The sequence below is a fragment of the Dendropsophus ebraccatus genome, chromosome 9, assembly GCF_027789765.1.
Source record: "Dendropsophus ebraccatus isolate aDenEbr1 chromosome 9, aDenEbr1.pat, whole genome shotgun sequence".
Lineage (NCBI taxonomy): Eukaryota > Metazoa > Chordata > Amphibia > Anura > Hylidae > Dendropsophus > Dendropsophus ebraccatus.
The window spans coordinates 94,902,877-94,924,765 of NC_091462.1; the positions used below are offsets into that span (position 1 = coordinate 94,902,877).

Genomic DNA, 21,889 nt, shown 5'->3' on the forward strand with positions numbered 1-21,889 from the left:
CACTGCTCTGCTATCCACAGCGTACCTCAACAGTCACTGATCAGTGGGGCCCTGACACCTGCACAGTTAATGAAGCTGGAAGCTATTTGTCTACAGTCACTGTGTAGAGATAGTGACCTCTAACTGCATCACAGGTGCCATTCACTTAAATGGGAGCTGAGCTGCAGTTACAGGTCATTGCTACACAATGAAGGGAGTCAAGGCCCATTCACTGTGTAGAGCGGGCACCAAACAACTGATCGGTGGGGGTACCTGCACCCTGCTGATCTGTGACTGATGAGCCGTCATGCAGAAAAAAAATTGAAAATTTAAAAATATTAGAAGCATAAGAACATGTTTCAGTACCTATCAAGGTGATAAATTCCCTTTATGCACCCTTATGCCTCCTGAAATAATTCCAAGGGTAGCTTCACACGTACCGGATCCGCAGCGGGTTTCACGGTGCGAGTTTGCAGCTAAATCTGCTGTGGATCCTGGTAGTGTGAAGTTGAATGGGTCACATACCCACAGCAGAATTTTCATTCCGCTGCCAGTATGTGACCCGGCCCCTTTAACCCCCCGCATCCTGCAGCCCCCGGGCTCCGCGCCGCAGCTGTGTGTGAGGCTCCGGCTTCCTACCAGCCAATCAGTGCTGCCGTATACTGATTGGGACCAATGGGAGCCGGGAGTCACACACATGATCGCGGTGCCGAGCAGGTAATGTATGCTTCGGGCCGGGTCACATACTGACAGCTGAAGGAAAATTCTGCTGTGGGTATGTGACCCATTCAACTTCACACTACCAGGATCCACAGTGGATTTCGCTGCAAACTCGCACTATGAAACCTGCTGCGGATCCGGTACGTGTGAAGCTACCCCAAAGCAGGATGCACCAAATTTTCCATATATTGTGCCCCACTTTGAAACATTTGGCACATTTCCTGCCTCTCCCATCTACTTCCATGCTGTCTTACTTCAACACTGTATTAATAAATCTTCCCCCAATGTGGTGTTTATGTATTTTTACTTGTCTTCAAGTAATCCTGCATGATGCAGAAAGAAGGAAATGAATGGTCACGGTTAAGCTCGGAAGTCTGTGTACCTTAGCAGCAGGATGGGATGTGCAACAGCAAGCTTACGGCAAGCCATATTGGCATCTGACATTCGACTCTCCTTGCAGTCGCTGGTGTTGGCCAGAAGGGTAATGAAGCGGTGTATAAGGCCGTCCATCTGACAGGAACAGGGATGGAAGAGCAAGAGCGTTAATCAGCTATAACCTCTCAGATCAGCAGAAAAGCACAGAGAACGTGAACAGTACACACTCCGAGGGGAGAACGCAAGAGAACAGTCCGTGGATTATCTGTTCACCTGTACAACAGCGAGGTCAAAGGATCCAAATGTAAGTGTTTTATGTTTGGCAGAGATTCACTAGGAAATGACGCTGGCCTGTCTGCCCTTATGATATGGGAATTATGCAAGCCTTCAGGATTAACACCAATGCTGCATGTAGGTTTCCTGATGAAATTCATATATCTGCCATACATCGTGGATAAATGACAGTTCATTATGCCTTATGTTACAGCTATGGATGTGCGTGTGCTTCTATAATAACATGCTGAACAAACAGTATTTGTTTACCGGTGGCTGAAGAAGTTGGATGCAGCCCTAGGGAGCCCTGAAAAACATGGATATAGCCGAAGGCCATAGGCTCTACCCATATTTTCTAGGACTCCCAAGGGCTGCATCCAACTTCTGTAACTGGTAATCAAATGCCAGCCAACATGCTGGCGGTTCGCTCATCTCTAGTAATTAACCTATCACCTGCGAGCAGCACCTCCTATTGGGAGCCAATTGGAAGGTTTTCTGCCCCATTGTAGTACAGTGGTCCCTCAACTTACGATGGCCACAAGATCCAATATTATCAACATACAATGTTCCTTTTTCGACCAACGTAACTTGAGACCTGACGTAACATATAATATACAATGCTACAGTCAGTCAGGATCTGCGGCAAATGTAAAAAAAAAAAAAAAAAAAAACTAGATGATCGACCAATGAAAATGGCCATTTTACTGGTAAAATCCCAGTATTACTGAAGTGGATGCAGTGACTGGGTATCCCCTCCCTACAGTACAGTGTGATACTACATGTCCTGCACTGCTGCTTTACCTGCGCCAGGATGAGTTGCTCCTGTGGGCACCAGGTGAGGGCGGCTTTATTTTATTTTTGGGATGACATTTCGGGGGTTCAGAACCAATTACCAGTTTTCCATAGAGTTTTGGTCTCAACATACAATGGTTCCAACATACAATGGTCGACCCAGAACCAATAATTTTGGTCAAGCTGCTTCTATAGCTCTACTCTGCCCACTTCAGGAGGCTAAAGCAGGTAGTATAAGTATATATATATATATACTGGCATTTTCATAGACTTGCATTATAATTCCATATATCACTTGCTTTAGCTTCCCAAAGTGCACAGAGCAGAGATGAACGACGGGCACAGTGTGGGCAGCCAAGCTCTTTTGCCCCGTCATTCTAGTGATCGTTGTATCAGCATCCAGATCACCGCTGATGCAAACATCGGACAGATCACTTTGACATATCAGAATTTTGTTGAAATTATACGTCCTTTTGAAGGGGTTTCTCTGATTTTTTTTTAAATAATTGTCGCTGCAGCACTGCATGTAACTACTGAGGTCAATGATTAGCTATAGCATTACATGAGCAATGAATCTGATGCCATTGCAGCAGAAGAGGCAGGGAACACTGGAGCAACAGTGATGGAATTATGGATGAGTGTTTTCCTTTGTTACGCAGAAAAATCCCTTTAAGGGTCTGTCCACACGTACAGACTTGCAGCGTAAATCTCGCTGCGAGTCTGTCAGGTCCTGGCAGGTCCCTATCACTAAATAGCGGTCTGAATGACCACTGCGTGTATGTAATGTAATTCTGCTGGCCCCTAAACTCCTTCGGCTCCCGCCCTGCTGTGTCTGTATATACATTACCTGTCTTCGCTGCACGGGGTCCCGCTGTCCTGCTCTCCCGCCCAGCCAATCAGTGGCTGCGGCTGGGCAACACACTGATTGGCCGGGCGGGAGAGCAGGACGCCAGGACCCCAGGCAGCGAGGACAGGTAATGTATATACAGACACAGCGGGGCGGGAGCCGAAGGGGTTAAGGGGCCGGCAGAATTATATACATGCAGCGGTCGTTCAGACCGCTGCGAGTATGTAGTGAAAGGGACCTGCCAGACTCGCTGCGAGATTTACGCTGCGAGTCTGTACGTGTGGACAGACCCTAATCTGGGATTGGACATCTGGGTGAGAAATAAAGTACTTAATGGAGCTGTGCTGCATTTGGCTAGTAGAGGTGCTCTGCAGGAGAAGTGCCTCAGTCCATCTCTAAAGATCAGTGGGGGTCCCAAAGATCAGGTCTGTGCTGATCATAACTAGAGATGAGCGCAGCTCAAGCATGCTCGACTCCTTTTATTACCGGTGGGTGAACAAGTTGGATGCAGCCCTAGGGAGTCCGGAAAAAAATTCCTCACCTGTCCAATGTAATAGGAACACGTTCCCTTACCTTACAGGTACTGCTGTCGGCGGTGCCCTCACTGGTCAGTAAGATCTCCGGCACTGGAGTTATCATCTCTGGCAGCTGCAGATAAAGCTGCAGAAGAAAGTCCCGGCAATGCTTCCCTAAAGAACTGCAGAGATAAACACTGCATTAGAGGATTTATACTGACCTTTAAGATCACGCTTGTAATAACAGAGAATCTATTGAGAGGATCAGGTAACAAATGTGTCTGCTTAACTCTACAATCCAAAGAAAATCTTACAGGGCTTTGGTGAAGTAGACCGATAAGACTCTGAGAAGGAGGACGGGCATGGCGATAATGCTCAGGTTTACAGAGGGTGATGCACCATAAAGGCTTCAGCTCCTCACCTGTTTCCCCACCGTTTTATACAGTTTGCTAAATGCTCCATAACCCTTCTGATGCTCTCCTGGTTCCCATGACAACAGTTAATAAGCAGCGGCAGACGAGACTGGATCAGCGGGCAGGAGGTTTCCTCGGATCCCTGGTTCTTGGTTTCCGACTCTGTTATAATAAGGTCCACAAGGCAAATAAGCTCAGACGCCTTCAGCTGCAACACATACTCCTCACGGCCCTTCTGTAAGAAGAAAACAAGAAAGAAAGTGAAGAAAAAAGAAACACACACAACATAGCACTTGCAGAAAGTTTTGCGATGTTATACCTGTGGGGTACGCTGGTCTCTACCTTGCCAGATACGTGGAATATGAACACAAGCCCATAAGAAGTCGAGAGACGCTGATGGGTCAAACCTGAGAATACAGAATCAACAATTTAGAACCGTAGACCTTTGTAATGGTAAAGGGGTCTTAAAGGGGAAATCCTGTTAGGGAAAACTTTTTATATATCGTTGCAAGTATATAGAAAATAATAAAGAGCCTCTGCTTACCTTGCCAGGCTCCCCCAGTGTCCTCCTATGGGTTTCCGGGTCCCACGCTGAATGCTTCGCTTCTGAGACAAACTTGTTTTGGCAGTGACAGCCCGCTCAGCCAATCACAGGCCATGAAGCTGTCCCATCTCAATCAGTGATTGGCTGAGCGGACTGTCACTTCTGAGACAAGTCAGTCTTGGAAGTAAAGGCTGGAGCATTCAGCAGAGGACCCAGAGACTTAAAGGAAAACACTAGAGGAGGGTGGCAAGGTAAGCATAGCTCCTTTATTATTCTCTATATACTTGCAGCAATACATTCAAAGTTTTCCGTAACTGTATAACTTCTTTAAGAAGCACTGCCTTTTTACAATAAAGAGCTCATGGTGACATTAATTCCATCTAAATAAGTATTTCCATTTTACTAAGTTAAAGGGGTAGTGCGACACTAAACAATTATTTCACTAAATAACACAAATTACAAAGTTATACAACTTTGTAATGTATGTTATGTTAGTGAATGGCACCCTTCACCGTGTTTCCCCCCACCCACGCTAGACCCTGAAGTGTACTGCTCTATACTTACCCGATTCGTGTCGACCCCGGCAGCCATCTTGGAGACAATGATGTCATCTTCGGGAGGCCGGCCGAACCGCTCCGACCGTCCCCCCTCTGCCGTGTCATCAGCTGCTCAGCCATGATTGGCTGAGCATAACTGTGCTAAGCTAATCGCGGCTGAGCAGCTGATGACGCCACAGAGGCGGAATGAAAGAGGGCTGGTGCGGACTGGCCGGCCTCCCAAAGGCGACGTCATTGTCCCCGAGATGGCGGCCGGGGTCGGCACGAATCGGGTGAGTATAGAGCACTACATTTCTAGGTCTAGCGTGGGGGGGGGGGGGGAACACGGAGAAGGAGGCCATTCACTAACATAACATACATTACAAAGTTGTATAACTTTGTAATGTGTGTTATTTAGTGAATAATTGTTTAGCGCCGCACTACCCCTTTAACATGATGATCAATTGGGCTCCTACTGCTAGGACCCCTCCCACTGATCTCCAGAACATGGACATGTCGCTAGAATGAAAGGTGTGCACCATGCCTAAGTGCCCACTGCTCTATTCATTCCCTATAGGACAAGTCAGCCAGGCAATGACATTAGAAATGTCTACAGAGAGTGAATGGAATGGTGGTAATGCGCTATTCAATCCGATGACAAGTATGTCCCCATTCTTAGGCTTGGCAGAGGCCCCTAGTGATCACTCCCCCCACTAACCTGCAGGTTATTTCCTATCCTGTGGATATGGGATCACTTAGTGAGATGGGAATTCACCTTTAAGCACTTTTAAATAAGATTAAATATTCTAACAAAACACATAACATGAAGCTTCATTTATAAGAGAGATACCAGCAAAGATCCATACATAAGCAGATGAACTCTTACCTCTGTTCTCGGTGTTTGCTCAGCAGGATGCTAATGCACTGGTGTAACGTGCTCCAGTTGGACTGATGGGTGAGAAGAGCCAGGAGGTAGGGTCTGAAGGTAGGAGACTGTGACCCTGAAGGGGACTTTACCTGGAAGGCACCATATAGATGATGAAACTGACAGTATAACACCACTATACATCTGTAACAAATGCACAGGGCTATATGACACTTTGCCTTACAATCTGGTCTGAAGTTAAAGAGATTTAGGGGCATTTTTCATTATATTAAGTTACAGTAAAAAAAAAAAAAAAAAGTAGCAAAAAGCCCACAGTAAATTTCCCCCACTGCTGTCTAATTTACTGATGATGGTGACTGTGAAGACATGCCTTGTTCCATGAAAATAAGAGGCGCTGCTGCAGGTCAGGACAACTGCTGATAACTTCAGGATCAAGAAGATCCAGCCAGTCAATGAGAAGACCAGACGAGGGTTTGGCTCGAGAAGCTTCAGCGCTGAAAAACAGAAGAAAAGAGCATTCAGCTACCTCAATAATGCCAACGATATATTTCTCCTAATATGTTATAAAACAGCCCTATGAATCATGTAAACCCCCATAGAGCCCAATAAAGTTAGTTCCAATAACACCAATGTGTTTGGCCTTTAAGGTTCATTATGGGGTTAAAAAGGCAGAAGAAGCATAACATTGAGAAACAATGAAGGAGGACCTACCTGCAGCTTTCACCCCCCTTCTTCCCCGGTGTATCTTCCTGGTCTTGCAGTAGTAAGGAGCTCACCACAGCGACAGGGCCTGTGGCGGTAAACCGGGATGTGGTTTCTATAGTTACTGACAGCAGGACGGTCAGAAACTCTTCCAAATAGGGAGATTTTGCTTCTATCAGTCCTTGGAGAACTAAGAAACGAGATAAAATGTGATGATAGAAAAAAGAAATATTATCTCTGGAGACAATCCCATTCCCGAACAATGAAATCATCACTTGTGCAGAGTAGATTATGTGCCTCATGTAAAAGACTGGCTAAGGGGGGAAAAGAACTTTAAAGGGATAGATACAGGTGGTGTATTGCCAGAATATTTCATGAACACTTTTAAAGGGGGAACTAACTACAGAACAGAGGCAACAGAGTGAGGAAAGTGCAGCTATCTGCTCTGCTTGTCGATCTTCACTGCCCTATGCTGGTATCCAGGCGCTCAGAATACATTACCCAGTGGCACATAACACAACCTTTCATACCGGGGAGATAAGATAGGTCTCACCTTTGCCGATCAGTTCAGGTTCCACATTGCATTTATCCCCAGATTTCAGTGTAGTGATGATCGCGCATAGCGTGGAATTGATCACATCTGGTTCCCGGCAAAATGCCAACGCTTCTGCCAAATGCAAAAATCCACCGCGCACTGCCAGAGATCAACAAATAGACTTATGTAAAGAATAGTTCTGAAAGTAGGTCACACTATTATGGTGAATCAGGTCTAGGTGCAAATACAATGTAATGCATATAAAAGTCACTACAGACAATACATCCTAAGTGTTATCGCATGGCGAGAACCCCTATATAGGATATAGAGGTCCGTCATTGTGATCTTTGACTACAGTATAGCTCCAGTGTCTGCAGGGGGGCTGCGGTAGTTATACCTCCTTTCTCCTCATTAGTTAGGACCGCTGTTCTCTCCCTCTGCCTCCTCAGATTAAAGGGTATGTGCAGAAGCAGAGGGCCGGTCAAGCCATTTCTCCCCAGCGCTAACCTCCTGTCTTTTGACATCTCAGAACAATACCTTCTTAAACAGAAGGAGGCAGCAGTAAGTTCACCTTATCAATTCAGGCGAACCTATGCCCACATGTGACCTCCAATATCCGTGGCAACATCTTTCAGCTATTGGTTAAAGCGTGCGGATATGGTTTATTTACAGGCTTGGCAAGAGGCCGGTGCATCCCTATAGCCGATCTCTATTACAGCAATGACAGAATGATTATAAAGAGCACAAAGAGATCATGTCTAATAAGAAATGAATACAATGACTTCATGCAGTGTCCAAATAATGGAATGGTCATAAAGTAGAACAAAGTGTCGTACCATCACTAATCCGGTGCTTTGATGAATACTGGGTAGCAAAAGACTTGAGCTGGGCTTTGAGGGGCCCGTCCTCCACACCAGGACTGTCCAGCCATTGTAACATCTGCATTAGCACTTTAAAGAATAGCGAAGAGAAGGCAGTGTCTTGTGGCACACAACGCTGGAAGAAGAATTGTAAAAACTCAGCCATGTTTCATATGACCTATTTAATAACACACTATTTTAGACATCAGTATCCAGACAATCACTCATCACACATTTTACTACTTTTGGTCCCTTTTCCTCACCGTACACATGGATAGCATCAGTCTGAGGCTTCAGTTGAGCTATGTAGAATACAGTCACACTGCATATGGTGGAGGCAAATATTGGCTCACCTGATACTGATAAAGTTGCCTCATAAGAGGAGAAGAGATGAAATGATTTCTGTGCATGGCCAAGACCAGGGCACCGCTGTGAGGGGAGCTGAGCAGGGCAGCCACAGCCTGCAGTAAGCGGACAGCAATGCCGGTCACCTGTGTGTTTCCCTGCCGAATACGAGCCAGCTCCTGACCCAGTGCCTGCTGTAGGGCAAGGGATATGGGTCTGGGATTGGAGTTTTGCCATCTGGGGTCTGGATTAAGAGGGAAAAGCTGAAAGGAGACAAAGAGAATTAGGCACATCCTGCTGATCACGTATTGTGTGGAAAAAACAAGATAATAAAGAGTAATATTTAAGAAAATAATAATTCCATGCACCGATCGCTGGCTTATATACTGAAGAACAACCATTACGAACCCACCCAAAAAACAATATTTCTAGGGCAGAATATACCAGTCATACAGCATCTGCTCCAAAAGAGGGGACAAACTTTATAAAAAAAATCAGGTACTCATTTAAGACTATTAATGAAACCAGATAAGCAACCTGTTCTAATGAGGGATATCTCATTAGAAACACAACAGACCACTCCTGCTTGTAGTGCAGGGCCCCACATGCTGACCTCCTCCACTGCCTATGGGCATGCTCTTTCATAGAGGGTTTTTGGGAAATGATTGCTACCTTTGTTACATAACATGGTTAAAATTTCTCTCCCTCATCCTGCTATGTGTGAGAGACAAAATTAAGCAATGTTTTCGCAATACAACCTAGACCTGGTACCTGGAACAAAACACATCAGTGATAGGGACAAATTTGATTTTGACTGACGCTAAACCTTGTCATTGCCAAAAGCCCCTCATACCTCTCCCCCCCCCCCCCCCCCCCCCCCCCCCCCACAACCTCTGGATGTCACCCCTCTCTCCTTCTTCAGCCCAGAACCCAGCCCAGAGTCCCCCTCAACCAACCAATGTTTACGCTCGAGCAAGCACTGATCTGACAGGTCTGCGCTCGCTTGCTCCTAAATATCAGGCCATGTAATACAGCCCTAAATGTCTAGATATTCCTGAGCCATCAGCTGACAACTGGAAAGACATTACAGATTACTTCCTCTCTTCAGTCTTCACACCAAACAGCATCTGGGGTTGTGCCCTCTTTAACCAGAAAACAATGTCCAAAGTACAAGACATGTAAGCAGTTCCATATCAATTACCTGCAGAAACATTCCAGCTAAGTCATCTTCTGGTCCCAGTACTGGGATCTGGGTCAGACCTCTGGGACGCACCTGTCCCTGTGGTGCTTCTGTGCTGGGTTTCCGTTTTACTACATCAGCACTGTCTGAAGAATCAAGGAGATAAAAGGTGACAAGGTAAACACACCTATTAGACTAATTGTTAACATATTATATAGACTTAAAACTTATATAGACTTATAGAGCACCTGTCAGCTATCCTGACACATCTCAGTGCATACTCTACATTGTAACGCTCCTCTGCTATTCTTCCTGGAAATGTATAAACCGACACGGCCACTGTGCGGCCTGTGCTAACAGAATAACATTGTATACGGATGCAACCTGCTGTTTATCTATTTCCAAGAGGGATAACACAGGAACAGCACAATGCAAAGTTACTACACATTGATCTACATAGTTGTTTTATTAAAGGAGACGTGGCAGGAGAAGTGATTTTTACCTCTTCTTGGTGGTATTGAAGCAGTCAGCAGACTGTGAAAGGTTTGGCCCCCAGTGGCACCTCTCTCATGCTGAACCTCCACCAGATGAGCCATGTAATCTAGAAAAAAAAAATAGAAAAAAGGGGGGGAACAGATATTTTTTTTCCTGAATTTTTGAATTTCATACAACATAGATATCTCTTCTGTCAAAATGCAAAGAACATTTGCTTGGAATAATACCAAGCTGTGCAGACAGCAGTACTCACTCTTATCCATGATGTTTTGCTCCAGTGCCTGAGGTTCATGGGACACGGCTTGGTCCAGATATTGCAGGAGTTTGCTCATACTGGATACTGGAATGCCAAAAGACTGGACGAAAAGTAACAGCTGCTGCGGCTCCAAATCTTGTAAAGCTACAAGCATACATAAAAAAAGTATAAAAGAACTGACATTTGATGTTACCATTCACCTTGCCAATGGAGTATAAAGTCTTCATGTGTCCTTATAGAGAACCAAGCAGCACAATTGTGCCAATATGGTTCCCTGCAGCACAGTATAGAGCTTCTGTGCAGCTCGCAGAGCACACCAGCCGCGGCGGCAGCAGTAAGCTTCATAGAGGTGAAAAAGAAGAGTCCAGGAGAGGGGCGGCAACTAGTCAGCTGAGTGGCGAGCTGCCTATGACTAGGCACGGCTCTCTACCTGTCAGCACGCAGTGCGAGGATGATAGCACTCATCTCTAGTAATAGTTTATAAACTACACTGTAACTTTGCTGTTTACCTACCAGCATCAACAAGACGAGGAACCTCTGAGCGAATCATCCTGAGTTTTAGCCAGTCAGGAAGCAATAACGCCTCTTCTGAGGTGTCTACTAAGAACGCTGTGGGGAGAGGCTTCTTCTCAGGAAACCAAATGTCCAGCAGCAGATAGAAGTCACTAGAGCCTATCACAGAAAGCAAGGTGAATATTCATGTAAGGTGAACCTAAGGTTTTACAAGAAACTGAATTGACTTAAATCTTACCACGAGGAGGTCCCAGGGTCAGCAGAATGACCATGGCGTGCACAACCAGAATATGCATTGTAGCCGTTTCCCCAGTGATCCAACGTAGGAAAACCTGATCCTGTGATTCAGACTGAACAAAACACACAGAAAATATATATGCAATTTATATAATAAAATAACCTTGAGAATTTAAGGTGTGATCCCACCAATCCTCTCAGTATGCAAAGTATGCAAAATCATTAACCAGATTAGGCCAGGATTTTGAATCACAATGAAAATCAAAGTTAAAAAAAAAAAGTGGGTTTGGTAGTATGTATGACCCCCCACCCCCCAATATGCATGTATGCACTCCATACAACAGCTGGGCAGTTCCCTGATCAGACAACGGATGTGGACAAGAGACCAATGAGCTTCTGAAATGTCTATCAAAACACTTAGCAGCACTAAATGTACTAAAACATAATGTACCAGGGGTTTTTAATCACACTCAGAGCTAGAACATAAAGACAAGCTTCCCCCGGACCATTGCTAACTAGCCGCCATGGTGGATAATGTAGCAAGCAGCAAAACATTTACCAACACATATCCGTGACAAGTGCTCAGTGTGAACCTCTGAATGTCAACCGAGTTGTGAGCAAAGGTCCCACTAGAGGGCGCCAGGTTCTCATGCTGCTTATATGGATAGCTAAATAGAGGCACGTACATAGCAGACCTGGGTATCTTCATACAGCCCCCGGGTGAGCACTCATTGCCAGTGAGCCCATGGGCTGGAAGATGCCCCAAAACTACTACATGGCGTGGTCTCAATTGGACAGTGGCATTTTAAAGATTATGCTAGCAAGATCTGATGTTTGTCTGTTCTCAATACTTAGAGCAGGAGCTCGGCCGTAATGCAACAGCTGAGTTCCCGTTAAACCTGGTCAGAATAAGACCCCTTAAGGACCACCAGGAAAAAAAAAGCATACTGGTGGTCAACAAGGTGTATAATAATTTTTTTTTTTTTTTAAAAGCACAATAAATAGAACTATACACACCCAGCTATAGACCTCATCTCCTTCCTTGGTTTTTCGCATGCGTTTGACATAGCGTGAGAATATGGAAAGGAGGGCGGACAGGACAGCATTGGACTCCGAGCAGTAAGACAGTCTGGAGAACAGGTGACCCATTATTGTGGAGCGTTCCACTGTCAGGCGAGCCACGTCCTGCATGAGAGGGAGAACAAACACAATAGATTCCACAACTCTGACTTCCTTACTCATAGGCGAATCAACCAGTAAAGACCATTGTCCCTCACCAGTGCAAGTTCATTGTGTTGTCCTTGGTCTTCAACTGGTGCATGCTGGGACAGGTACACTAGATAGGCACTTATGGTTCTTAAGTCAGTCTCCATATGAATAGCCTGAGAAGAACAAAACAAAATGAGTGAAACTTCACAACAGGAAAAAAAGATCATAGAGCCAACACAGGAACTATGCCCATTGTTATTTTTAATGTACGGTGCCCTTAACATATGTGTAAGTACCTGCTGTAACGCCACAGCGGTGGTTCCCTTAACACTGTCAAATAGCGGGAGTTTGGGCAAGTCCTTAAGCAGCCACTGATATCCAGGAATCAGCTCAGAGTCCGAAGAATCATCATCCATTGACTGATCCTTCTCATCTCCATCCTGCAGACCTCTCGATGTTAGCACCATGGACAGACCCTGGAAAACCATGAAAAACCATCAGAATCTGGGCCGTTCTTGTCAATAGCTTAACTTTTAAAATTCTGGATTGTCAAACATAAATCCCACAACAGAATCTTGATGGTACCTTCATAGCAAGGACCCTGGAGGAGACCTGAGGGGAGCTGAGCCGTCGCAGGAAATAATCGAGAACTTCACATGTTGTCTGCTCATCAGCTTTTGGTCCTAGAAGCAAATCCTGAAGACGGCTGAGAAGCTGCCTCTGTTTCTGCTGTCTCTGAAATAAGAAAAACATACAAAAAGATTGTAAATGAAAATACCATGGCTTTCATGCAGAACTGGTCAGACCATACTATAGTATAAGCATATGGAAACCACAATTTTCTGTGTTAAAAGGGAAACAAACACGGGTTAGACTTCCAGAGGGCAGGAAATGCTGAGGAATAGGGGAGCTTTCAGCACACTGTTTGCATTACTACAGCCCTTGGTGCACCGATCTGCCCCTTCTCATAAATATTGAGGCGTCACTCCAGAGTGCAGAATGAATATTCATGAAGAGGAGTGGGACAGCGGGCGGATCGCTGCAACAAAGACTCTAGTCCAGGCATGTCCAAACTTTTTTCGAAGAGTGCCAAATTTGATGAAGTGAACATGTGCGAGGGCCGACCATTTTACATGCTACATGCCATATGCTTTATAACACAGGCAGATAATAGCAAGCTGGATACCTGGGGGGCCGTAAAAGTTCGGAACGCGGGCCGCAAATGGCCCTCCGGACGGACTTTGGACATGCCTGCTCTAGTCCTATGCAATGAACCACCTAATTAATAAAGTTATAAAAGGTAGGATTTCAAGAAAAGAGGTGGTAAAGAAACGAAAAACTACCTTCTAGCTCACCATCTCCTGCTCAATGGAAATGTTTTTCTATCCTGCTGTTAGTTTCCCTTTAATTTCCTTAGATTAAAAAGGAGATATCTCCTATCCAGAGAATAGAGAATAAGGGCCCTATTACACAAAACGAATATATCAGCCATACTTGGCAGTCCCGATAATCGTTTGGTGTACTACAGCCTGTGAAAAAAAGACCATGATCAGCTGACATGCACAATGTCAGCTGATCATGGTCTTAAAATGGGTTGAATAATCACGATTATGATAGCAACATTGTACTGCACATCCCTCCGTTTAATAGGAGCAGTGGCAGCAGACCAACCGATGTCTGTGTGTGTAATGGCACAGACAGCGAGTGGGGAATGAGGAGGAAGCAAGTGCTGACAGGTTGGTGCTGACCTCCTCTACATCGCTACGTGTAATACCTAATACCTGTAGCCCTAAGTGTCAGATCTCTCGCACAAAATAATGAATGGTTCCCCTTCAATTGTTAATTTATTCCTACTTTACCAGGAAGAATAATGAAATACATTGCTCTTAAAAAATGAGGAATTCAAATTGTTTCACTGGAACATGCACATCAGGAACAAAGGATAAGAGGAGGGACTGCAGGAAGGATTCCCTTCCAACACAACAAGATTTCCAGTACGCCTTAAATATTTACACCAGTTACTTCTACAACACTGTATATAAATAACACACACAAAAAAACCTGTGGAAAAACTACTGTGTGTACAGTGCCACAGCCAACCTGGTGTTTCTTAGCTCTCTGTTCTTTGCTCTCATTCTCCTCATCGTCTTCCCCTGTTCCAGACTCATCGGCAGCATCATGTAGGAGGAACTCACAGAGGCATTGTACAGGAAGGACATCCAAGGATCCTTCACTAGACTGCACCAGATCCGCCAACCAGGGCATAGACTGGGACGATGCCTGAAATCAGAAGCAACTTATGATTGTTAGAACAGATCCACAACCCGAACAATACAACACATAATACTAATTGTATGGTAAAGCTGGTTGCATACACAACATTTGTGTTGCCAGACTGTGACAATGAATCCACGGACAATCTAATATTTATAGCAGTGGTTCTTATCCTGTTGTAAGACTACAGCTGGAAGGCTCCAGGTTAGGAAACACACGACCGTCCCATCAGTGAAAACGGGGGCGGGTGTATTTCTAACTGAATGATTGCTTGTTTCCCTACACAAGGATTAGAGGTGGGCAGTCACTTATCTCCACGATCCACAGAAATAGCATGACTGGTGTTATCCAGCGCTACAAAAACATGGCCACTTCTGCCCCACTCTTGTCTTCAGACTGGGTGGGGTTTGAAATTCAGTTCCATTAAAGAAAATGGAGCTCAATTGCAAACCCCACCCAGTCTGAAGACAAGAGTGGGGCAAAAGTGGCCATGTTAAAACGGAACATTTCTGTCTTGGCCTGAGACCCAGGTAAAATACGACCTGCCCTCAGACCAACTTAGAAATTACACCCGGATACGAAAATTCATTCTAAATCGCGTTTCCTCTATTGCATCCGCCGAAAAACCTGGACAATTCCATAGCCTTAGTATTTCCCTACCTGCACCCTTACCCCTATCACACATCTACCACCTCCTCTGCTCGGTTTCCATTAATAAGTCTTCTCCTCCTTTTCTGAAGAAATGGTCGTCTGTCCTGACCTCAGACGATTTAGAAACTAAACTGCTTAAAGGGATTCTTTCCGTCCGTGCAGCCACTCCCAATGTAAAGTATAGAGAACTTCATTTCCGACTCCTCCATAAAGCGATATACGCCTTTGACCGTTCCTTTACCTACTCTCTGGAACATTATCTCAAAAAATGTCCCAAATGTGATGAGCCGCAGGCAGAGCTCTTCCATTGTTTGTGGCTTTGTGACTCAGTGCAATCCTATTGGCTCCTAGTAAAATCCTTTATACGTGACGTGTGGTCGCTTACGGTTCCTTTAGATCCAATAACTTATATATTTCATGGTGACACTGGACCTGTGGCTGATCCCACGTCGCACCATCCTATCCCCCCTGGGGTACATCTTACCCTATTACTAGCCCTTCAATGTTTATTACACCATTGGCTACAGCCTAGCCTACCGACTATTTCGGAACTGACCTCTATTCTAAAGGAAACCTTGCATTGGGAGATGCTGGACACTGTACGCAATAAGGAGGCCTTTACAGCTTCCTTCTTTAAGAAATGGAAACCATTCCTAAACCACGGCTTCTCACAGGCTGAAAGACGTCCCATCATGTCTCACTTTACCTCAACCACCTGGTATTATAAGATGTCGGCTGCCGGCACCCTAGATCCATTCTTGTAGGATTTGCTCTGTATTTGTACACTATATTCTTGTGATAAATAGCACCATATATCTACTATCTACATTCTATGTATAAGTGGAGTAAGATTTAGTTATTGTTATCGGCCATGTTTTATTGGATATGTATATTCGTGAATTTGTACGGCTACTAATACTTTTCTTCAGTACCAATATTATATTATGTGAAAACTCAATAAAATATTTAAACTAAAAAAAAAAAAAAAAGTGGCCATGTTTTTGTAGCACTGGATAACCCCTTTAACTGAATATGACCAGGTTTGGTCATCTAGCACTTTTACTTCTATAGTCAGGCACCATCTCACACTAAAAACTGAACTGAAAGTCCAACAAACCTGTCTTTGAATGATATTTAAAAGGAAGTCAGGATTGCGGCTACGACAAAGGAGGTGACCGAGACGTAATGACTGGTTCAAGGATTTCACTTGCTCTATGGCGTTAGGGGGTGGGCGACGAGGGGGTCCTCTGAAAAAAGGATGGGGGAAAAAATAATGTAGTAGAGACCAAGAAGAAAAAACAAGGCAAGGTACACTGGGAGAAAATTCTGTAAAATCAACGTACTGTGGATCCAAGCTGGTTAGCTGTGAAAGGAGCAGGCTGTTACTCTCGGTTATAGTTTGCTTGGTGGAAGCCGCAGCTAAGTGGCTCTCGAAGGCTAGAATCTCCTGCTTTTCCCTTTGAGAAATCTGCAGTTCTCGGTTGATGATCTCCGTCCTTGTCTCTTCATCGGTGACGGTGCACGGTGGGAAAGAGTAATTGCTGCAAAAACACAACCAAATATACATATGGAATAGACCATACACAGAAGACAAAGGAATAATCATATACTATGGTCATCACATTGTGCACAGGTGGCCAAGTAAGGACGTGAGACTTTCAAAATGTAACCTTACCTAGGAAAATACAAGACTCCTATTAACTATTCAAAACCAAAAATTAGAGATGGAGTCTAGTTGGGGTAAAACTGCAGGTGAACATCATGTGGGTGACACTGTAGTCTCAGTAATACTATCTATAGGTTAGGAAAACTAAGTCAGATTGGAAGGGGGACAACTCCCAGCAGCTCCACCAATCACCTGACTGAAGCGGGCCGATTGGTGGAGCTGCTCCAAAGAGCACTGTAGTCCCTTCCTTGTTTACATGGCACATCTGGTAGTGACCATACCTAGGATTGATTTAGTGTTATCATTTCCCAGTGTGCCCCAAAATGCCCTGTAACCACCTCAAAGACCACACAACAAATGCACTACATCAGTACCGTCTCATACCATCCCATACCTACTTTGTCATAACCATCTCCATAAGCATCTTTAATGTTGGATATTCATCCCAAGCGGCCAAGCCTACAGTAAATCAGTTAAAAAAGAAAAATAAATTATTCATCAAGAATGACTAAATAGTCAAATGTATATAAAATAAATAAATATAGAGAGAGAACGTTAGTTCTTGTACTTACCAATATTTTCAGGGTTAAAGGCTGCTACAACAAGAAGTAGAGGCCAGGCCTTCCAGTATAGTGTAGAAATGGCTAAATTAGGCGGCTGATACCTAGAATTGGCAGAATTATTTAAAGAACAAAATTACTACTTGATAGTAATCACTATTGTTCTGTATAAGCGACAACTAAAATAAAATCTACTCAAATCACTTTAAAGGAGCAATCTTTCCAACAAATAGTAATATTTTTTGGGCAGGGGAAGGGACATTGATAACATACCCTTAGTAGCGGGACACAATCTGCCACTGTCAAACTGTTTGAAGGGTAAGCACTGTGTCCCCCCCAGGTAGAGGTCTGTAACTCTTATGGTCTGGTATTACAGCCGAATCCTAATCACTTCAATGGGACAAAGATGAAGTCAGCTGTAATACAGGAACAGCCTAACTGGTTGGATCCCCATGATCTACTATCGATGGTCAATCCTAAACAGGCCATCAGTGTTAAACATTTAAATAAAGATTTAAATATTTGCACATGTTAAACATTTGAAACAAAAAACTCATGTCCTCAGATTGGGTGTGGGTTTTGCAGCTCAGTTCCATTGAAGTGAATTAAGCTGAACTGTAATACTAAACACAACCTGAGGACTGGGGTGGAGCTGTTTTATCAAGAAAGTATCTGTGTATTTTCTAATCGTGATGAACCCTTTTAATAAATCTGGTGCATTCCTAGACTGTCTTATCTAAGGGACGTATTAGATGGCCCAAGGCGCAGTCTAAGTGAGCGCCCATCTGTTATGGTCCTTTTACATGGAGCGATAATTCGCCCAATTTTTTAAGTTTTTATGATGATCAGCGTTTAGACAAAGAGATAAATTGTTAGAAAAATTGTGATTGCAATTGTTTCTAAGATTGCTTAAGCCCATCTCACACATGGGTTGAATCTTTGAAAGACTGTTTACACAAAGCGATCAGAGAATTTTTAGTGAACGACCAACAACGATTTGTCATTGAGAAAATGTTGAAAGACCACAATGAACGATTTCCCGCTCGTCTTTCGATCGTTCGCTGTGTTTACACGAGGCGATTATTGCTCAAATGCGATCATTATTGCGAAAATTTTAACGATAATCGTTCCGTGTAGGTGCACCATTAGATCGATGCTTGCTTACAAAACCTGTTAGGAGTCTTGCCCATACCCATCTGCTAGACTGGAGCTTGCTTACAGAGTCTATAAGACAGACGCCACTGCTTTATAAGGGTACTCTGTAAACAGAAAATAATAAAAGTGCTATGATCAGTGTCTCTATGTCCCCCGCCCACCACAGCTGCTGCCAACACTTCCATATCTGTGACTGCAGTGACAGCCCTCTGGTCACAGTGCTGTCCCGTCTCGGTCAGTGAATGGCTGAGCGGGCTGTCACAGTAGAGACGAGTTCGGAAGAGTCTGTGGTGGCTGTGGTTAGCAGGGGACGCAGAGACAAAGCAGGGGGAGACCGGGGGAGCACGGGAAGGTGAGCGCTACTTATTTTCTACATACCAGAGCACCCTTTTAAGTCAGCCATCATCATCGCCTACCAGCCGCGCTTCGATGTGTATAATAGGTGATTATTATCACCGCGGCTGGTGGGCGATATCTGTCTGATTCTGCCTGAATCAGCTTATAGACGCTCCAATATGAAGTGAAAATAAAAAAAGAAATACACACATACAAAAGCTGTACAAATAAGCCAGACTGTAAAATTAAAAAAAAAAATAATACCCTGGAGGAAGCTGAATGTTTTCTGGGTGGTGGTAGGTACACAGGTTTAATACAGCATCAAGAAGCTGAATCCTTTCTATTCTGAGGACTTCCAAGTCTACAAAGAAAAAAAAAAATACTTGTCATGTTTTGTTAATGGATAAGACGAGTACTTGCATAAATCAATGAACAAAAACAATGCAAATCCCAGTGTTACTGATCAAGACAATTGTAATATACAAGAGGCTTCACTAGCATTGTATCCCCCATTACTTCTCAATAATATAGACTGCGTACCGTTGGCCTGCACGGCTGCTGCCCTCTTCACCAGGTGATCAGCAAGCTCCATGGCATCAGCAGGACCAAGAGGGAGCTCACGGGACAGACCAATAACCAAGATACGCATCAAGGTGTCTTCTAAAAGTGGTACTTCAGAGCAGAGGCGAAGGAAGAAGCTTAATAGGACAATACAAGGTAAAAAGGCAAGCGGGTGAGTAAAGCAATAAAGAAAACACAAAGATTTTTTGCACAGTTTTTTTTTTTTCAAGGTGAAAAAAGTAAAGTTTGAGTATTTATCAATTGATAGAATATTTCTAGAAGCCTATAGGCCAATTATATTTGTAACATAAAAAAAATGAGCCTGTAGTATTGCTGAGTCTGTCCTATAGAGTACAGACGCAATAGGGAGATTAAGCAATATCACAGCAGGACACGAGAAATTACCAAAATCTCATAGTGGCATAATATATTTAGTGAAAGTATCTACGCATTATCAATGTTTCTTTCCTTATGTCACCACATAGCACATACGCTAATACCAATCAACTAAAAGGAGCACAATCTAAAGTTAGGGATGTGTCTGCACAAACATTTACAGTATATTATGCAACGACCAGTCCCGTCCTGGTAATACATCAATGCCTGAGCCAAGAAGACCGCAGCTTTACTGGACTGTCTTTAATCTAGAATGCAATACGCCATGACATACTTGCGGTCACTTTCTGGTGGCCAGTTGTCCCACTTGTAGTACGTTTCTGGCTGTTCAGTGAAGAGAACTTTGTGTAAGCTGCACAAAAAGTGGGAAAAATACAATAAAGTCATTCAAGTGGTGAGGATGGGGCAGCAGATCACCCGATATCAACTCTTCAAATATTGTTGGTCCAAGTGAAATAAGTTAAAAACACACTCAGAAATAGCCAGAACTAAAATGGTAGAAATAAATGGCCACTGGCACTTTAAAAAAAACTTTTGGCATGTCCTAGAGGAGGGATGAGGAACTTTCAGTGCTCCAGCTGTTGCAAAACTATCATTCCCATCATGCCTGGAAAACTAAAGCTTCGGCAGTCCAGGCATGATGGAAACTGTAGTTTTGGAACAGCTGGAGAGCGGAAGGTTTCCCACCCCTGTTCTAAAGCGTTTATACCCCCACCAATCATTACAATGAGCCAGGAGAAAACTCGGTTTACCGATATATTCCTCAGCTCTATTCCACCTAGCTGCAGGAGACAGTCTCCATTGTAAGCCTATAGACTGCAGAGAGATGGAGATCGCAACAATGTTTAACTGGTGGGGCTCTGAACTCTGACACCCCAGCTGAGTATCCCAATGATAGCGATGTACCTACCCCTTCCTTTTTTCATACGCACAGCAGCAGGTTCATACGAGATGCTGTGCCTTGTATCATATAGCTTGTCCCATGAATAGTCTCAGAGGTCATACCTCCACTAAGCCAACACTGATAGCCTATCCTAAGGATGAACAGTCACAAAGATAACAATATTCCTACAACAATGGTGAACCTCATCTTTAGCCCATGTAAGGTTTGTCTTTATAACATGAGCTAATGGTGGTAGGTGTCACTCCCACAGAACACCGGTGGACCAGGGGACCAAGATTTCAATCACTGCGCTAGGATTTATTTCTCCTGTGGTGGCGCTGTAGGACAGCTAAACGTTAGAGATGAGCGAACCTCAAGCATGCGCAGGTTCATGCAAACCCGAATGTTTGGCATTTTAATACTGGTGGCTGAAGAAGTTGGATGCAGCCCTAGGGAGTCTGGGAAAACATGGAAAGAGCCATAGGGCTACAACCAACTTCTTATGCCTCTGGTAATCAAATGCCAAGCGTTCCCGAGCATACTTGAGGTTGCTCATCTCTACTAAACACGTGTCCCCATGATCAATTACAATCAATTACTGGGACTCCCAGCACCTAAATACCTCCTAATATATTTATAGTCAGAAAACCCTTCTAAAAAAAAAAAAATCTTTAGAGTGGACAGCGCCTTGAAATCACAGTATGATAAAGACAATACCAGTGCACGTAGTCTTTAGGAGAGAGCTTGCTGATGGACGGCACCACCGTGTGAAGCCACCACACTGCATCCCGCTGAATTGCCGCAATCTGGTTCTGGAACGATCGCAGCCCCTCCAAACCTATTAATAAAGGAAATCACTAAACAAATGAGAATATACAGAACAAAAGGATGAACACTATGCGAGATTAGAAGACATTGGCTCTAGACTTAATACACTAATGTATTTGGGGATTTACTCTTTTTCTCTCCTTTGTCCCATGCAATGCCGGCTTCTTTGACCTGAACAGTAATCCCCAGCATCATGGACACAGCAAGCAGATCAGTTATATGGATCACAAAGCGTTCCTTTAAAAAGAAAGTGAAAGTTAATATATTGTATATCTATGTCACCTGAATTACATTCTCTATTTTGTAGTATTCTGCTGCAAAATAGATAATAGATAGCCTTCACAGCAGAGTATGCATGAAATTTACA

General features: G+C 44.0%; 1 protein-coding gene across 5 annotated transcripts in view; it reads right to left on the reverse strand.

Moving 5' to 3' along the window:
- INTS1 (integrator complex subunit 1) overlaps positions 1-21,889 on the reverse strand; it is a 46,746-nt gene that overhangs the window by 10,664 nt on the left and 14,193 nt on the right. For all 5 annotated transcript variants that reach the window (XM_069983914.1, XM_069983912.1, XM_069983910.1 and 2 more), the window contains exons 13-41: positions 21,651-21,759; positions 21,412-21,532; positions 20,086-20,163; positions 19,395-19,552; positions 19,119-19,215; positions 17,376-17,467; positions 17,202-17,262; positions 16,481-16,678; positions 16,255-16,384; positions 14,313-14,492; positions 12,798-12,947; positions 12,509-12,688; positions 12,281-12,385; positions 12,021-12,188; positions 11,005-11,116; positions 10,767-10,925; positions 10,251-10,397; positions 10,005-10,103; positions 9,524-9,648; positions 8,331-8,585; positions 7,954-8,113; positions 7,136-7,276; positions 6,592-6,772; positions 6,251-6,374; positions 5,881-6,011; positions 4,234-4,321; positions 3,923-4,149; positions 3,560-3,683; positions 1,082-1,209 (exon numbers count right to left, since the gene is read on the reverse strand). In XM_069983914.1, coding sequence (XP_069840015.1) covers positions 1,082-1,209; positions 3,560-3,683; positions 3,923-4,149; positions 4,234-4,321; positions 5,881-6,011; positions 6,251-6,374; positions 6,592-6,772; positions 7,136-7,276; positions 7,954-8,113; positions 8,331-8,585; positions 9,524-9,648; positions 10,005-10,103; positions 10,251-10,397; positions 10,767-10,925; positions 11,005-11,116; positions 12,021-12,188; positions 12,281-12,385; positions 12,509-12,688; positions 12,798-12,947; positions 14,313-14,492; positions 16,255-16,384; positions 16,481-16,678; positions 17,202-17,262; positions 17,376-17,467; positions 19,119-19,215; positions 19,395-19,552; positions 20,086-20,163; positions 21,412-21,532; positions 21,651-21,759 — 4,028 coding nt within the window. The remainder of the gene's footprint in view (positions 1-1,081; positions 1,210-3,559; positions 3,684-3,922; positions 4,150-4,233; positions 4,322-5,880; positions 6,012-6,250; positions 6,375-6,591; positions 6,773-7,135; positions 7,277-7,953; positions 8,114-8,330; positions 8,586-9,523; positions 9,649-10,004; positions 10,104-10,250; positions 10,398-10,766; positions 10,926-11,004; positions 11,117-12,020; positions 12,189-12,280; positions 12,386-12,508; positions 12,689-12,797; positions 12,948-14,312; positions 14,493-16,254; positions 16,385-16,480; positions 16,679-17,201; positions 17,263-17,375; positions 17,468-19,118; positions 19,216-19,394; positions 19,553-20,085; positions 20,164-21,411; positions 21,533-21,650; positions 21,760-21,889) is intronic.